The 17,441-nt window shown below is 44.9% G+C and overlaps 1 protein-coding gene across 7 annotated transcripts in view; it reads right to left on the bottom strand.

The window, feature by feature from the left end:
• Window positions 1-15,528, bottom strand: part of RAVER2 (ribonucleoprotein, PTB binding 2) — a 38,893-nt gene extending 23,365 nt beyond the window's left edge. For 4 of the 7 annotated variants that reach the window (XM_065842692.2, XM_065842687.2, XM_065842691.2 and 1 more), the window contains exons 1-2: window positions 15,230-15,421; window positions 4,285-4,351 (exon numbers count right to left, since the gene is read on the bottom strand). In XM_065842692.2, the coding sequence (XP_065698764.1) occupies window positions 4,285-4,351; window positions 15,230-15,406 (244 nt within the window). In that variant the 5' untranslated portion in view covers window positions 15,407-15,421. Of the gene's footprint in view, window positions 1-4,284; window positions 4,352-15,229 lie in introns of all 7 variants that reach the window. The other 3 variants (XM_065842690.2, XM_071810072.1, XM_071810069.1) reach the window with 1 other exon arrangement.
• Window positions 15,529-17,441: the final 1,913 nt, after the last annotated feature.

Raw genomic sequence — 17,441 nt, forward strand, 5'->3', positions numbered from 1 at the left:
AACTCCTGTGGTTCAGCTGGCATCTGTTGCTTTGTACTCTGTGAATTACACAGGATGTATAACAACAGTCTGCAGCGAACCAAGCAGGTGGAAGCTAATTCATGTGTTTTCTTCTGGTGACCAACCGAAGCGCACAGCACAGGGCAGTCCCCAGCAAACACTTGGGTTCATTGCGGGGAAGGGCAGATGCAGGTCTCACACTCCCCCAGAGATACCCTCAGCAACGGCAGCCAGTCGTGACACACAGGTGGGCACTGGGACGTGTCTGCAATGTCAAAGGTGTGAACGATCACCTCCAGAAAATTCAGCTTCTTTCTTCCACAACAGACTTCAAACCCATAAATCGCAGCAGCCAAGTACCACCCAAATCTTGAAAACAGGGCAGTGGGTGAGATCTGCTGCTTTTAAGTCTCTTATCATCTTTGCTGAGCTGCTTTTCTTTACATTGATCCTACAGTTACTACATTCCCCTCCTCAGCACTACCAGTTCTTGTTTTCTTTTTCATTTTGTTGTTTATTTGTGTCTTCTCACTGGACTGCTGGAAAAGTCATAACACGTGGATGTGGCAGCACCTCCAGGCACCAGCCCCGCTGATGCCATGGCCATGTCACAGTGCACAGACTGCTCATGCTGGCCCACGCCAGGGGCTGGTGACACGGCAGCCCCAGACGGGTATAAATAGGGCTGCCACAGTACGGACACGGGCACAACCACACGATGGCATGTGGCACGCTCCTGCCCCCTCCCACCTCATCACTGGGATGGAGAGCTCTCAGTGCTTGACAGGACAGACAAGATAGTTCTGGGCTCTACCCTGCCCTGGTTTGGCAGGGAGCTTCTCAAAGCCATGGGCAAAGGCAGCTCCACAACCCTCTTGCCTGGGTAGCCAAGGGCTGGCCACCAGCCCTGGGGATGTCAAGGCCATGTCATAGAGGGCACAGCCTTGGCAGTGGTCCATGTCACGGTGGGGTAAAGCAACAGGGTTGTCCCAGGACAGGTGTCTCCTCACTGTCTGGGATTCATGTGATAGACAGCCACGGACAGAATTGCTGAGGGCAGGGATGCCGGGGCTGGTTATGGAAACAGAGGGTGGCTGCTGTGAGTGTTGATTCTCCTGTCCTTGACAGTCACAGCCTGGACAATGTGCACATCCACAAGATGGAACCTTCCTGTTGGATCCCACCTGGTCACTAGGTCAGAGACCTCTCACCACTCTACAGGACAGATAAGACAGCCCTGGGCTCTGCCCTATCCTGCTCTTGCAGGGATAACCCCAAAGCCATTAGCAAAGGCAAATCCAAACTCCTCCCATGGGTAACCAAAGGCTGGGCCCCAAACTAGATCCCAGAAGCAGTCCTGGTGTTGCCATGGCCATGTCACAGCCAGCAGAGTGCTTGTGCTGGTCCATGTCACTGTGAGGTGGACACCTGATTGGCGCCAGACAAGTATAGTAAGCTCTGTGCCAGGCCTGACTGGCACATGGGCAAGCAAAAACTTAAGGGCTCCGCAACACCCACGACATCTGCACCCTGTCCTCATCCTATAGACAGCCAGAAATGCCAACTGCCTTGCTCAGAAGTCAGACAACACCCAATGTATCTGCACCCCACCCAGGTCCCACAGGTTGCTCAAAGGTGCCCACAGCTGTGGAATGTCACAAGACCCACCACCTCTCTGCTGCATCATGGTCCCACAAGCAGCTGGATGGAACATGTAGCCATGCACAAGGGGAACTCTGCAACACCCACCGTATCTGTAGCCCATCATCCTACTGACAGCCAGAATGTGCCCACACTCGTGGGCAAAGGGAGAGCGACAACAACTACCACATCTATTTCCCATCCAGGTCCTACAGCTGCTCAAAGGTGCCACAGTGGTGGACAAAGGGAATGTCAGAACATCCACCACCTCTCTACCACATCGTGGTCCCACAAGCCGCTGGAAGGAATACGCAACCATGGACAAGTGGACCTTCACCACACCCATCATATCTGTACCCTGTCACCACCCTATAGAGAAAAGGTGCCCACAGCCCAGGGCAAAGGGAGAGCTGCACCACCCACCCCATCTGTACCCTACCCAGGTCCCAACAGCTGCTCAGAGCTGCTCACAGCTATGGATAACAGAAGCACCAAAAGATCCACCACTTCTGAATCCTGTAGTCATCCTACAACCAAGCCAGAAGGTGCCCACAACCATGGGCAGAGAGAGCGCAGCAACACCCACCGCCTCTCCAACACATCGTGGTTCCACAGGCAACTGGAAGGAACACACAGATGGCGACAAGGGGACCTCCACAACAGCTGCCACAACTGCACCCCGTCCTCATCCTACACAGCACCTGAAGGTGCCCACAATTGTGGGCCAAGTGAGAGTCACACCACTGACTGTACCTCTACCCCATCCAGGTCCCACAGGCTGCTCAGAACTGCCCACAGTCATGGACAAAGAGAATGTCACAAGACCCACCACCTCTCTACCACATCATGGCCCCACAAGCAGCTGGATGGAATACACAGACATGGACAAGCAGATCCCCACAAAACCCACCGTATCTGTATCCTGTCATCACCCTACAGACAAAAGGTGCCCACAGCCCAGGGCAAAGGGTGAGCTGCACCATCCACCCCATCTGTACCCCGTCCAGGTCCCACAGGCTGCTCAGAACTGCCCACAGCTACGGACAAATGTTGTTGTGCATCCTGCAAGCAATTAGTTTGTACTACCACACAACCAATGCCTTTGCAGGGGATTTTACCATCTGTCATAATCGAAGAGACCTGTCATAAACTCAGGAGAATTTTAGATGATCTAACTAGAAACATCTACAGAGCTCTACAAAGTTCCAATTATGTCCCTTAAACTAAAAAAGTCCCCCACTCAATACAAAGAGAGTTCCTTACACAAATACTTCACACTACAGTACGTATGTCCATCTTTCAGATGGATAACTATTCTGTTTTGTCTACTTATTCAGACAAGATGGAATAAATACATATGAACACCCACAGACACAGCCAAAACCATTAACAGAACTTTTGCTTTTTGCACAGCAAAGTTATGATCACCAAAAATAATTTGCAATATAAAGAACAGGAACAGGAAGAGCTGAGAGGCTCAAGAATTTGGCTGATTGCATAGTAACATAAGATTCTGCAACATTAGGGTGTCCAAACACAGTTTTAAACTCTTCATGAATATGGAGATAAAGTAAATTAACGTATCCAAATAAGCCAAGAATAAGATAAACCACCTACAGTGTATTCCAGCCACAAAAAAATTTGCAGAGGCATGCAGTAAAACATACAAAATTTCACATGAATAGGCAGAGTACTATATAAATATCTACATATACTCGAAGACACATGTATATACTCTAAAACCAACACAAATACACAATAAAAAACTAGTTAAATATGAGAGCATCTAGATTAAATTAAAATATTCATCCTTCTTGGAAGGATGAACACAGATGTCCAGTCTGCTGTTAAATAGCAGACTATTATACCTCACATACAAACTCGCCATATTCAGACATAAAATCTGCAAGATAATGGAACATTAAAGCACAAATTCTTGCTCCTTAGAGGCAGATGTCAAGAAACACTATTATTCTCACGAAATCCTGACAGAAATCTATCACAGCTACCACATTAAGGTTTTGTCCTGGAAATGAAGGTTGCCTCAGGAGCCGAGCCAGGTGGCGGGACCTGTGGTGGTTTGGAAAGACATGAACATGTAGAGAAATATTTGTCCATTCCTGTACCCCAGAAATGCTAAAAATCTGCGAATCCTCTATTTATAGAATTAATTTGTAAATGGAAAATCAGACTTTAAATTCAGGATTTAATTTCCTTCAAAGACTTAAGCATTCTTATAATAAATCACTTCTGGCTTATATTACCTGACACAAATGCATGTGGATTTAGGTTTGTTGTCCTCTGATCATGTCACTCTCCTAAGAGAGCACAAACCTCAGGTCTAATTTTTCGAAGCAAATCAGATAGTTGAGGTCACCTTTTCCCAAAGAGATGCCCGCTAAGGGAAGATGCCCGAGAGATACCATAGTGGACCGGTCTACTTCTGCTTGACATCAGTAAAGTTTCCAACTCTCTGTTGGCTTCAGTAGAAGGTGACAAACTATATAGCCATAAAAGGCACCGAGGGACATGAAGTTATGTGGTGGCAGAGAACTTGATGACTTCATGCACAGCAGATGATGTTTCTCATGAGTTTCATGACAGAACTGAAATGTATGACACTGGAAGGCTTTAAGTTCTTACCTGTTCTTTTATTTCTGTCCACATAACAATACTTGATTTCATAATCTTTAAATAACTCATGGATTTCCTAGAAGAGAAAAGCACAAGTAACATCAGATAAATAATCCACCAGACCAAGTAAGTGCATAAATTTATCTTCATTTTAAAAAAAATAAACATATATATAGAACGAGAGATATATAAAATGTCCAAATAAACAGAAAATCTCACCATAGAAACACTATCAAATATTTGTTTTTAAAAGAGCTAGTTATACTACTGCAGCAATGTTTTTATCTCGCCACAAAAACTGGCTTACTGAATTTGATTAATTTACTTGTCATTATATAAAGTCACAAAAGCACAACAGGGCGCCCTGTTGACTGTCTGTTGATAAAGATAAGTAACATCGCAGTTCATTAAATAGCAAAACCCCCCACAATTTCTCTGAAGTACAGCTAGCATAGTTAAAATATCACACAGACAAGAAATACTGGCAACTTCACAACACGCAGTTTACTGAGGCCAGGCAATGCCGTCATAAAATGCAACGGTTGCTTTAATTTCTTTAATTGCTCAAGTTCACTTTGATTTTCACTCTTTTAATAATGAATATTCTTTCAACCAGCAGATAACTGTGGCCAGAATACCCCCTGGAAAGTATCCTCTATCAATTACCGCACGGATGCTCAACGAAGAATCAATCCCAAGGGCATTATCTGCTCCCACTAATTAATGGAGAGAGAATAGGGCTGAGGTAGGAGCAAGTGTAAGAGGTGCACAGCAGTTTGCTACAGCTATTCCCCAACAAGAGTACATGCCTCCCCAAAACCACAAACTATTCTCAGTTCAGGGGTGAGAATGTACATATGAACAAGAATCATCCCCAAGAAGAAACCATGAGTAGTAACGGGATATATTTATTCCTTTACTTGGATAAATCCCATATACCAGAGTGAAAAAAAACATGTGAGTCAGCAAAACAATCAACCAACTTTGTCTGAAAGTTTAATTGCAGACAATTTCCAGTAGCCCAGTCTACTTGCCAGTTTGCTAATTCAATATATATAGCCTAGAGGTTAATTGGGTTCTCCGTGACCAGTATCAGGTGCATACCTTTTAGTCAAGCGAACACCAATCTCTAGTTTCACTAGTTAACAGCTGTCAAATACTACATTAATAAAATATAGCAGCATTTCTCAAGCTACCAGCCATCCTCTCATCAGATGTGATAAGGATGCCATTTCTGAGAAGCAAAATACACCAGGCACAATTCAAAGATTCAAGTCAAGCAGGCAATTTGACTGTGGGCACCTCTCTAACAAGAACTAGACGGGAGCTCATTCTCCATCACAAGAGATTAAGAAGACATTTTCTGCACGGTTTTGTGCTATATTGTGGCACTGAAAACTCCGAAGAAGTTATTTCTGTCCCACTTAGAACAAGAAAAGAGTAACACTGGAAGTTTCATATGCTTATTAAGTAGCAGGAAATATTATTTCAAACAGCTCTGAACATGCTTTTGAAGGTCATCTGTGAATCAGATGATTTCACATGATTTCCCAGTTAACTGTTTGAAAGTTAAACTGAGAGGGAAAATAGCCTGTAGTGAACATATCATGACGTCTTGTGTAAAAAATGATGAGAACATAGGAAAAAACTTAAAATGAAAACCTAATTTAAGCAAATTAATTTTTGTAGAGATTTTAATACTGATTTCCACAGGTTGTGCCAAACACCACTGAGTTTGCGCACTGGGCTCTTCCAGGAAGGTGCTTTTCTGGCGCTCTCACATCCCCCATGGCAGGGCTGAGTTTGTGGAATATTTCAGCTAAAGCATTTTTCACACAAAGACTGTTCATGACAATTTACAAAAATAAAACACACGATGCCAACTCTTAAGCAAATTTATACTCCTTCAAATTAAACAGATACATAAATATCTGTGTACATCAGACTAAGATTCTTCATAATATTTTCAAAACTACTAAGCCAGCTTTTGAACTTGGGCACTGATCTAAACTTTACCTTCAACATCTTTCAACACTTAGGTCTGTTAGAAAAGAACAAACACTACTACCATTTAATGCTGTTAACAGAACTGCCTGGGAGAGCCACAGGACACCTTATCCGCTGTTCTAATCAGGTTCAGCTCTGCACCACCAAACACCCAACATCACCAGCACTGAATGCAGTTGCTCCCTCTGGGGTAACCACTTACCCACTATTCAGCCTGACCAACCTGGTGGCCTCCTACAGTGGATGGTCACACCCAGAGGGTCGTGGTCAATGGCACAATGTCTGGATGGAAAACAGTGACAAGTGGTCTCCCTCAGGGGTCCGTACTGGGACCAGTATTGCTTAATATCTTCATCAGTGACACAGACATTGGGAACGACTACACCCTCAGCAAGTTTGTGGATGACACCAAGGTGAGCAGTGCAGGTGACATGCGTGAGGGAGGGCTTCCATCCAGAGGGACCTGGACAAGCCTGGGAAGTGGGACCTGTGCAAACTTCATGAAGTTCAACAAAGTCAAGTGCAAGGTCCTGCACCTGGGTCAGGGCAACCCCCAGTATCAATACAGGGTGGGGATGGAGGAATGGAGAGCAGCCTGGCGGAGGAGGACTTGGGGGTCCTGGCAACGTGTGCTTGCAGCCCAGAGGTAAATCATATCCTGGGCTGCATCAACAGGAGCATGGCCAGCAGGTTTGGGGGGGATTCTGCCCCTCTGCTCCGCTCTGGTGAGATCCTCCTGCAGTGCTGGTCCAGCTCTGGGGTGCTCAACACAGGACAGACATGGACCTGTTGGAGAGGGGCCAGAGGAGCCCCAGAAAGTATCAGTGGCTGGAACAGCTCTGCTGGGAGGACAGGCTGAGAGAGTTGGGGTGTTCAGCTGGAGAAGAGAAGCTCTGGGGAGACCTTATTGCAGCCTTTCAGTACCTAAAAGGGGCCCGTAAGAAAGATGGGGACAGACTTTTGAGCAGGACCTGTTGCAATAGGACAAGCGGTGATGGTTTTAAACTAAAGGAGGGGAGACTCAGGCTGGACATGAGGAAAAAATTATTGTCCCTGAGGGTGGTGAGAGCCTGGCCCAGGTTGGCCAGAGAGGTGGTGGATGAACCATCCCTGGAGACATCTCAGGCCAGGCTGGATGGGGCTCTGAGCAACCTGAGCTGGTGAAGATGTCCCTGCTCATGGCAAGGGTGGGACTGGATGAGCTTTAAGGTCCCTTCCAACCCAAACCATTCCATGATTCTCTGTCTGGGCCAGGAAGGAGTGTTTACTCAGTGAGGAGAAGCGGGTCATCCAAGTCAGGTATATTCTCTGGTGCGACCCTGTTAACTTGCAAGGAATGTAAGCAGAGGGCTGTTGCCCTGAGCACAGCGGCAACAAACAGCTGCAGCTCGTTCCCTGTTCCCGACCTCCACGGGGTTCAGCAAAGTAGTTACAAACCCAGCAATGGTACCACACGCGAACAGGGGCTGCCAGTCCCAGCTATCACCACTACACCCACGCTCACAATATTCACATCCAAACCACCTGTTGACCAAGCCTAGCCACTATTAGTATTTGTTGCACATAATGTTTACAAAACTGCTTCTCCTAAAGGATTTTTTCCTCTTTCACAAATGAATGAATCTACTAGTCTAAAAAAAAAAAAAACAAATCACTGACAATTACCACAATAATAATGGTTTAACTGCATCATATTAAGTCCACACAAAGTGGCAACATCCACTAACATGCGCAAAGTCTCACTGCCATGAGTCTCATGCACTGAATGCCCAACTAGATTATAATATTTTGACAACAAAACTTGTAGGCAGTTATAAAGCTGTCTGGCAGAGATACAGCAGTCATGAATCCCATGCAGTTTCCAACACAAACACTGGTTACAGTGGTGCCCTATCTTGGCCCTTAATTATTGCACTCCTGGGATCGACTCATAGTTGGCTCCTGAACCGGATATAAAACTCGGCACCAGCTCTTGGTCAATGAGGTGTGTTCGCACCTGAGCAAAGTCCCTGCCAGGCAGCTCCCAGGGAACGCCCCTGGTCACAGCAAGGATGATCCTACCACAAAAACAGAGAGAAAACACAGGAGAGAGCTCATCAGAATAACAGCAGCGGCATAAACACATGGGCCATGCCAGCGGCTCGGCTAAACATCTTGGAACAGAAATGTAACCACTAACGCATAGCTACTACACAGCCTCTTAAACCTGCAAAGTTCCTAAAAGCAGACTCTGAAAGCTAGTTAATCTTATAATCAGTAACAGTTAAAATTCTAACTAGAAGATAATCAGTCCACACTTTAAAAGTAGCAGAAAAAGCAAGGCCAAATATACTAAAAGGAGTTTAAGAGAAACCACTAATAAATACAGGCTGAATATACTTTAAAAATGTATTATTTACTACCATAAGAAATGTGGTCTTGAAATGCTTCAATTCTTGGCCTGTCCTGTTTTGTCTTGGATAAAAAAACTGTCAACATGAGTTCCTACCACATACTAGCCATGTGAAATTTGCATCTCTCCAATGGAAAGAATGCTGGCCTTCCAGAGGATCTGTCGTTATGCTTTATTGCCCGCATTTTTTTAAACATAAACAAGAAAGGGAGTCATTAACAGGCACATTTTCTCTATTTATCAAGTTAGCAAAGCTCAATGTATTATTTCTACTAAAATCAGCTTTTCACGCCTGAGATCTCATCATGCAAGAAAAGAAACATGCAAGAAATACTCTGTCATCACCTGGAACAACATACCACGGATAAAGCTTACAACACCTAAATCCAAGTATTTTTCTCTCGCTAGATGTAATACTGAATTATGTTATTCTGGCAACAAAAATATTTAACAATTATAGTGGTGCCTGGCCAGATTTCTACAGTAAGCTTCAGTGGTGTTTCCAACATAAACACTGGACAAGCCTGGTCTGTAACTTGGCTCTCAGCAAGTAGCTGAAGCCCTAAACTTCACATGCATATTCTTGCAATGGGAATCAATTATGTGTTAAGCAGTTGAACTGAATAATGCTAACCAAAGAAGTTTTAAATCATCTCACAACTAACAAAGACTTTGTTTCCATCTGTGCAGGCAGAGCAGGAAAGAGGACTCCTCAGGAAAAAGCTTTACATTTACAAATGGTACAACGCAGTGTTCGTTTAATTCAAATTTTAGACCACTACATTTTTGAGTTCATGACATGACACGTGGATTTCACTTCAAATATATTAAAAAAGGTCTGCTCAAAAAAAAACTTAGATAACGTTTAAAATAATAACCTGTTACTGAGGGAAAATCCCAGAGACTCTGTTGCAGAGGAGAAGTGGGGTCAGTAGCACCATAAAGTGGGTTAGATAACAAAGCACAAGGACCAATGCAAAGTCAAATTTTAAACACCTGCCTACGTATGACAAGAGAGGTAGGAAGACCTCAAATTTTCACCAACTGGGCACGTCCTGCCAGATAAATCCTGCTTTGCACCTAGCATGCAAGATTTCAGACAGAGATCGGGCTCACCGTACCATACAGGGTGTGCTCTTCTGTGGCAAATTTTCAAGTTTTTTTCAATGTAGTGTAAAAAAAAGTTCTCAGGTGAGCAGTGGCTGTGGGATCACATCTAAGATGTGCTGCAGACGTTCTCCTGCCCAGGTACCCAGGAACAATGAGGACTGATGTGGAGTCTAAAGCTTTGGCTCAGCACATTCCCTCTTCACTTCCACAAACTTTGAAACCTGAAATAAAATCAAGCCCATAATTCTAGGCCATAAAGTGCCTTTGGGGTGAACCTTTTTGTTTGAGAATTGACTCTCACTTTTGTAAGACCATACCCTACAAAGATCTTTAGTAAAATAATATAAAAAACCATTAAGATACAAAAAGCTTCTCAATAAACTTAGCATGGACATGAAATGAAAAGCATACTTCTCTGATCTCCCAGAGACATATTAGTGTGTTGGTAAGAGGAACACTATGGGACTGGAAATTAATTACATCATCTTGGGTATAGTGGGTGATATGCAAGCTAAATGAAAGATAAAAAAAACATAGAAGCGGTAACATGAGAGAGCAAGAACACAAAGCAAAAAAAAAAAGGCAATAAAGACAATGAAAAAGCACGTACATCCTCAGGCATAAGAGCTACTCGCTATCCAGTGGGTGTGCCTTTCATGTTCAGTCGGTGTGACGAGGACCAAGTAAAACACAAAGGCCTCTTCTACTTAAATGTCTGGCATACAACAGATCGGGGGGAGAGGACTTCCTCAAATCATCACAGTTCATTAAAGGCTTTCCATCATAAAGGAACAAGGAAAAATTGTGGCTAATCCAGGGAGAAAGAAGAATTAAAAAAACCCAATCCCACCAGAAACAGCATCACGCTAAGTAGTGATTTGTCTTTTGATCAGGAACAGGCACCAGTGAATAAAACTGGGCAGGTACATCAGGTCCCAAACCACAAGACAAATCTCTGTCCCAGGTGGACTGCACCAGTTTCTTATCAATATGTAAAAGTTTCATCTTTCTTTAGATTCTGTCATGCCCAAGAAGAACTACAGGGTATTAAGATAATTATTCAGCCCTACTTTATTTCATGCCCTACATTTAAGTAGAACATCCCCTCCATAAGATTTATTTTCTACCCTCTGCTCTTAAAGAAGAAAAGCAGAAATGGGAATGTAATATGTTGGCATTTAAAGATAATTAAACACAGAAAACATGAGTTGAAAGCAAGTGCATCTTTCACAGCACTGGCTCCCTAGCTGCAAAGAGGGGAATTGGAAAGTGAACAGTCCTTGTTGGTCAGCTCATCTTAGCAGTGGAGACAGGAGATTTTGCTACAAATCTCGGTAACCATTAGCAAAAAAGATAACTCAAGGTCTGTTCTTCCTAACAGCAACTCCATGGGATACAAACTGCTGTGCCAGGGTACCAGACTGATCATCTCATGGTTATGAGCCACTGCTCCTGCGGAAGTTCATCAGACGTAAACAAGGAACCACCAACAGTGAAAAAACAATGACTTGGGGGAAATAAAATCCAATTCTTCTCGTCCACTGGGGCAATTACAAAAACAAAAACAAACAGAAACTGACTTGCTATACAATACTCCAGCAAAAAAAATACTTCCCCTTTAGTAAGGTACAACTTCACTTGTACTCTGGTCATCCTGAACCTCTTGACATTTCTGTACCAGTAAAGAAGATAATTTATTGTTTCCCTCCTTCTCCCTGCCCAGAGCACTCGCAGCAGTTTTGCGATGGTTCCACGGACCTTCAATTTGTGACGGATGCCTTTGGACACTGCGCTTTCAAAATCGTATGCGCTGTGGTCCTCGCTATCAAAATGGATTACTTGGTCCACCAGATATGACGGCCCAGGGAGGTGCACACGCGAGGCAATCGCAAGAGATGTCTAAGCAAGAGATTGCTAATTCATTGCCAAGCACTGACCAGAATAAACCAAATTACTACAACCAAGCATATATTGAAGTCTCTTTGCAAAGAGTCTCGATGCAAACATCAGCCTTACCACAACACTGCATCAGAGGATATTAATGCTAATGAGAACAGACCCACTATTGGACATTTTTCAAAAAGACAGGCACTAATGGGACAATCTTGACCCCTAAGTAGAAAAAAAATACTGAGCAGATTTTTAATATAGTTTGCGTATAGCTACAATAATAGAAAAACATCAGATTGAGGGTGGGAAAACATGGCATTAATTAAGACAGGAGTTGATCTGGTAAGCTGTTTTACTCACACCACAGACCCAACTAACAGGAATCAGCAATAACAAATGCATTTCTATCTAATTACACAGGTCCAGCAATGTAAAAGTAACAAAAATACAGCTGTGCAGATATGAATGGTGCTTCATCTCCAGATTCAGAGAGGTCACGGCAACAGCGTATGTCCGGTTTTAGGTCATTATCACAATGCATGTTTAATAACGCGCACAGTTCAGGTGCTGTGCTGAAGGAATCGGACCAGGATGAATGCGGGGAACTAACCGGCAATCCTGGAACACTTCACCGTGATAGGGCTGTACAGAATCAATTGACTTGTCAACTAAACAGTAAATGGAGACTTTGCTTTCAAGAAGAGCAAAGATGATAACAAAAATGTTTACTGCAGATCTGTCACAAAAATACCTTTCTCCATGGTTGCAGCGAGAGAATTGCTGGAAGAAATACTAATCCTGCAAGGACATATTTACAGGTTGAGCTACAAAGCCCAATGAAGAAAGAATCTTCTTAATGTAATTTTGGATTTGTTTCTTACTGACACTCAATGAAAAAAGTTTGTGAGGGAATGCTGACCAACTCGGTGTGACAGACAGCAAGTGCTCTCTTCAGGTTGACCTTCCTCCTGGAAACAGGCTCCACATTTCCTGAGAAACACAGATGTTGCCAAATGGATCTACAGAGAAATCCCACTTGTGAAGATTCAAACGTGGGCAACCTTTGCCCCTTAGCAATAGCCACCCCACGCCTAAAGTGCCAAACGCTTCTGACACTTCAAGATCTCTCTGTTTGTTTGGTTTCTAAGACTACAAATCTGTGGTACTCTGTTTCTGGTTCAGAAACCTCATGGCTAAGGTACTTATCTTCTGTGGCTTTAAGAACATGTATTTTTTTTTAATTCAGTTTTATGCAGGTGGAACTCCAAAGCTAATAGAAGATTACAAGTACAACAATAAATTTAAAAAGTTAATATGTAGCTACGGCTGGCAGAGGAAAATGTTTATTACTTAATTTCACCTGTAAAAAATTGGAGTTTCGTTCTCAACTTGAAAATTATGAACCTTCTGAGAAACCGAAACATCTCCACCAATCTCTACCAGCAGAAGAGCCGTTTCTCACTTTAAAACTATTTCAGTAAATGTTGGCCTCACTCTTCATATCATAACAACAAGTTATAACAAACACAACACCCCAATGATTAGAAATGAATAATTACATTTATTAGAATCTATTCTGGAAGACTTCATTGCATTTAAACGATGTTCATCTCCTTCACAACAGCGAATAAATTAGACAGGTTAGCAATAGCTTATCTGATTTCACTTGGCTAACCAAGAAGAAAACAGCAGATGAAACACGCACAGTGTTTACCAAGGGTGCTCATTTGAAACAAGAAATACTACGTTTCATGGTAATTTGTGGAAATGCATTACAGCCAAATACACAGGTATACTTAACATGCCTGACCACAAACACACTTCTCCTTTCCAAAACTGCTCCAGGACAGAAACTTCCTCTCTATAGCAAAACTGTTCTGCCTTTCCATGCCAACACCAATAGCTCAATGACAGTAAAAACTAAAATGACACCTTTTGAAGCTGTATTTCAGGATCTCTACATGGTGATACTGTTCTAGCATAGTACCAGCTTAACATTATTATCAAAATAAAATGGCAAACTTCCAAAATACTGTGTGGGTGCCAAAGTGGACCTCCACACTCACACTTCCCTGCGGCATTCTTTGTCTGACCAAGCAGTGCCAAACTTGACGGCTTTCACTGAGGCAAGATGTGCTTTTAACCATCCACGTGTGAATTTATGAAGTTCCAGCAAGTAATGCAACTGTTGGAGTGTCAGACAAAGTGATCCTGCCCTGGCCATCTGCAGCAAGCACCCCGTGATACACCAGTAAGCCCTCTCTGTCAACACACTCGCGCGGTGGCTTCTTAGAGAGATGATGAAGATTAGCAGCGTTTTCCAAGTTGTGAGTTTGCTATTGATTTGGTCATTAGCTTGCTATAAATATGGGTGAGGCTTTGTGTGTAAAACATCACAGCAAAACCATCTCATCTAAAACTCCAACCATGCTACGGCACAGTCAAATCGACCAAAAGACACCATATGCATGAGAACAAAACATCGAGAAGTGACACAGCAACCCAGCTCGGTACTCCGATCAAATTACGCTGATTGCTGAAAGATTCTCTCTGAAATGAATGGTCCTTTTCTACCAGAGTTATGGAGAAAATCATAGTCTTCATGCGCTGCACTGACCCGTAGGTAGTTAAATGGCCTGTGCTTTAGAAAGGCAGGGAAAGAGACACAAGGAGAGGTTTAGAACAAAAGCTGTAATTACAATTTTTTACGTTTCTGCATCAAGTTGAAAATATGGAGCTGGTAAAGACTTGGTAAAGTGACTGTGCAAGTAAATCACCTCAAAATCTGACTCACACGCATTAGGTTTAAGAGTTCAGCAATTTTCTCCTCCAAACGGCAGCAATTTGAGCGAAATTCTCCTAAACTACCAACAGATTACAGAAAAACACTTTCACAGACTGCTCACCTCGAAAAAACAAAACCGAACAGACTTGAAGCCTTTTAGCTGTGCTTTTATACAGAAGCTGGACGTGCAGAAGTCGCCCCACCTGCCTGGACGCTGTGGCAACACAGGTGTCACCTCACGAGTCCCGCTCACCGGCCCCACACCGGCCACCGCTCCCCTGCAGGGGAAGCCACCAGGTGCTGTGAGCATACTCGTTAATTAGCCGGGCTGATTTACACACCTGGCTGCCCCTCACAGCCCCCCGGGGCTGCTCCCTCCAGCCGCGGCTCTCAGGTAACGGCGGGGCCGGCCCAGCCAAGCGTCGCCCCCGGCCCAAGCGGGCGACGGTTCCCGCTCTGGGCAGGACAAGCTGGAGCCGCTTCGGGCAGCACCGCGGTAACAAAGCCGCCTGCCCAAGGAGGCGCGGGGAGGAGAAGCCCGAGCGGGCTCGCAGCGGGGAGGAAGGGGAAGCTGCAGCTCCCGAACACCCCCGGGGACGAGGGCGAACGCGGGCAGCCCCGCACCTCCATCCCGCCGGCCCTGGGGAGCGGGTCCCCCTCGGCACCCGGCCCCACTCCGGAGCCCTGGGACGTGCCCCCCGGCCCCGGCCCGCCCGAGGCGTCGGCGGGAGCTCGCCACGCCGGCTGAGGGGGGGGGGCGGCGGCCGTACCTGGCTGCTGCTCTCGGCCGGCAGGTTCCTCAGCAGGATCTTGCGCCTGTTGCTCAGCTCCCGGCGAGTGCTCGCCAGCCGCCTCGCCACCTCCTCGGGGCTGAGCGGCGGTGGCGGCCGAGCCCCCCGCGGCGCCTCCGCGGGCAGGTCCGCGCCGCGCTCCGCTGCTGCCGCCATCTTGCAGAGCGCCCGGGCGAGCGGGGGGAGCCGCGGCGGTGGGCGGGCGGCGGAGCCGCGGGGCACGGTACGGAACGGCCCGGCGGGGAGCCACGCCAGGCCCGCCCCGCCGAGGGGCCGCGCCCGCCGCCCTCTGCCTGCCCCCAAGTGTGCGGAGCCCCGCGGAGCCGCCGCCGAGGAGCCCAGTGAGGGGGCAGCGGGCTCGGCCTCCCCGAAATAGGCGCCCCGACCCCCGTGCCGCACAAAGGAGGTGGAAGGGGCGCGAATCCCTTGTGAGGAGAGAAGGACAACGGGTGGGAGTGGAGAAAAGTGGCGAGGAGCGCGGTCGTGCACGGAACGGCCTCGGGCTGTGAACCCCTTTGGGGTGTGTGGGGATGAGCGGGGATCAGAGTGGGAGTTTCATCCCCGCAGTAACGTAGAGTCAGATTTCAGGGAAGGATTTGAGCACTCCTGACGAGAGTTTGAGGCTCTCGTGAGGGAAATCGCCCCAGGAGCCATCGTGACACAGAGGTGCCTCAAGGCCTGGACACTGTCCCTGTCACCGAGGCACGAAGTGGCTCTTTTTTCCCAAAAGGAACCATTTTCCTCAGAAGTCCCACTGTTGACACCTGCCTTAGGTCCCCTCAGAGAGACCAAAATGCAGAGCCACAACAAAACAGAGTGGATCTCGAGCGAACCCAAATGCGCCATCAGAGGTCAGCGGGCACGGTGGCCCAAGATGATCTCGTTCTAAGTTTAATCTTCATCAGAAACATACCAAACAAATTACCAAGCATCCAAATAGGTGAACCACTTGCAGTAGGAGTCACCCTCTGGTGGCAAAGCGCCGTGGCATGGTGGACGGGCAGGTCCAGGGACACGACTGTCATGCCAAGAAAAGGAGCTCAGCGTCCTGGTACAAGGAAAATATTGCTGGGAGTCACTATATAAAATAAATTTTCTCTTTTCCGAAGCCTCTGTCTGTAAAAATGTTTTGCTCCGTTAGCCAGTGCTTAATTTAAAAAAATAAAATAGGTTGTCCTCTTGGAAAATTAATTTCTCCTTAGCATAGTTACTTGCAATGTCACAGTAAATTTAGCTCTTACCGTTGTCATCATTGCTATAACTGAATGAAGAATAATTTAAATATTTGTATCCATTTTTAGATATGAGGCCGACCACAAAGAACAGGCAAAAGAGAATCCAAACCTGAAAACCAGTTTTCTTAAAAAGGAAATTGAAAATACATTTTCAGTTAAATTGGGTATATATGAATAAGTTCTTATCAAGAAAATCTAATTCCATTTTAGACAGGATTACCAGTTACAGAAAAAAACCCACCAAACAACAGTGTTTATAAGTTGCATTAGTCCAGCCCAGTGCTAGCAAGTTAAGACTACAAGGAATCTTGGACCTTCATTACTTCTAAAATTAATTTTAAAACTACTGAACAAACAATAATCAAAGTTTTGTGGGTATTTTTGTGTATTATTAATACAATTATCAGGGCTGACAAGCTTCTGTTCAAGGGCTTCATTTTCTCGATTTTTTTTTTTGAAGGGGTAATGTGTCTCCTCCTTCAATATTTGTATTAGGTTTAATGAATTTTTGGAAATCAGGGGCATGAAGGGCATTTGTAAATAGTTCATGTATTTGCCATGGGAGAATTTGAGAACTGCCCAATTCAGCCTGTCCTGAACATTTATTTGGCCTTCATACTTCAACCAAGAAACAGGAAAAACTATTATAACAAATGATTAGAGTGAGATCTGATCTAAGGAAAGTTTAATATTCTTTAAAAAATACATATATTTTCATAGTTCCCATTCTTTGAGAAATGTAACTTAAGAACATGCCTGCTATTTTTTCAAATTTCAGATGAAGATTTGCATTTTAAAACTATGAAATATCTTTTCCAGCACAAGCTGTGAGCTACAGGCTTTTTATGCCTAAGGATTTACAAATCATTGATCATGCTGCCTATAGAATTATCCTTGGAAAAGATAAATTGATGAATGCAAAGTCTCCTAGTGAATGTTAACAACTGATTTTCAGG

This window comes from Patagioenas fasciata, chromosome 6, assembly GCF_037038585.1.
Source record: "Patagioenas fasciata isolate bPatFas1 chromosome 6, bPatFas1.hap1, whole genome shotgun sequence".
Taxonomy (NCBI): Eukaryota; Metazoa; Chordata; class Aves; order Columbiformes; family Columbidae; genus Patagioenas; species Patagioenas fasciata.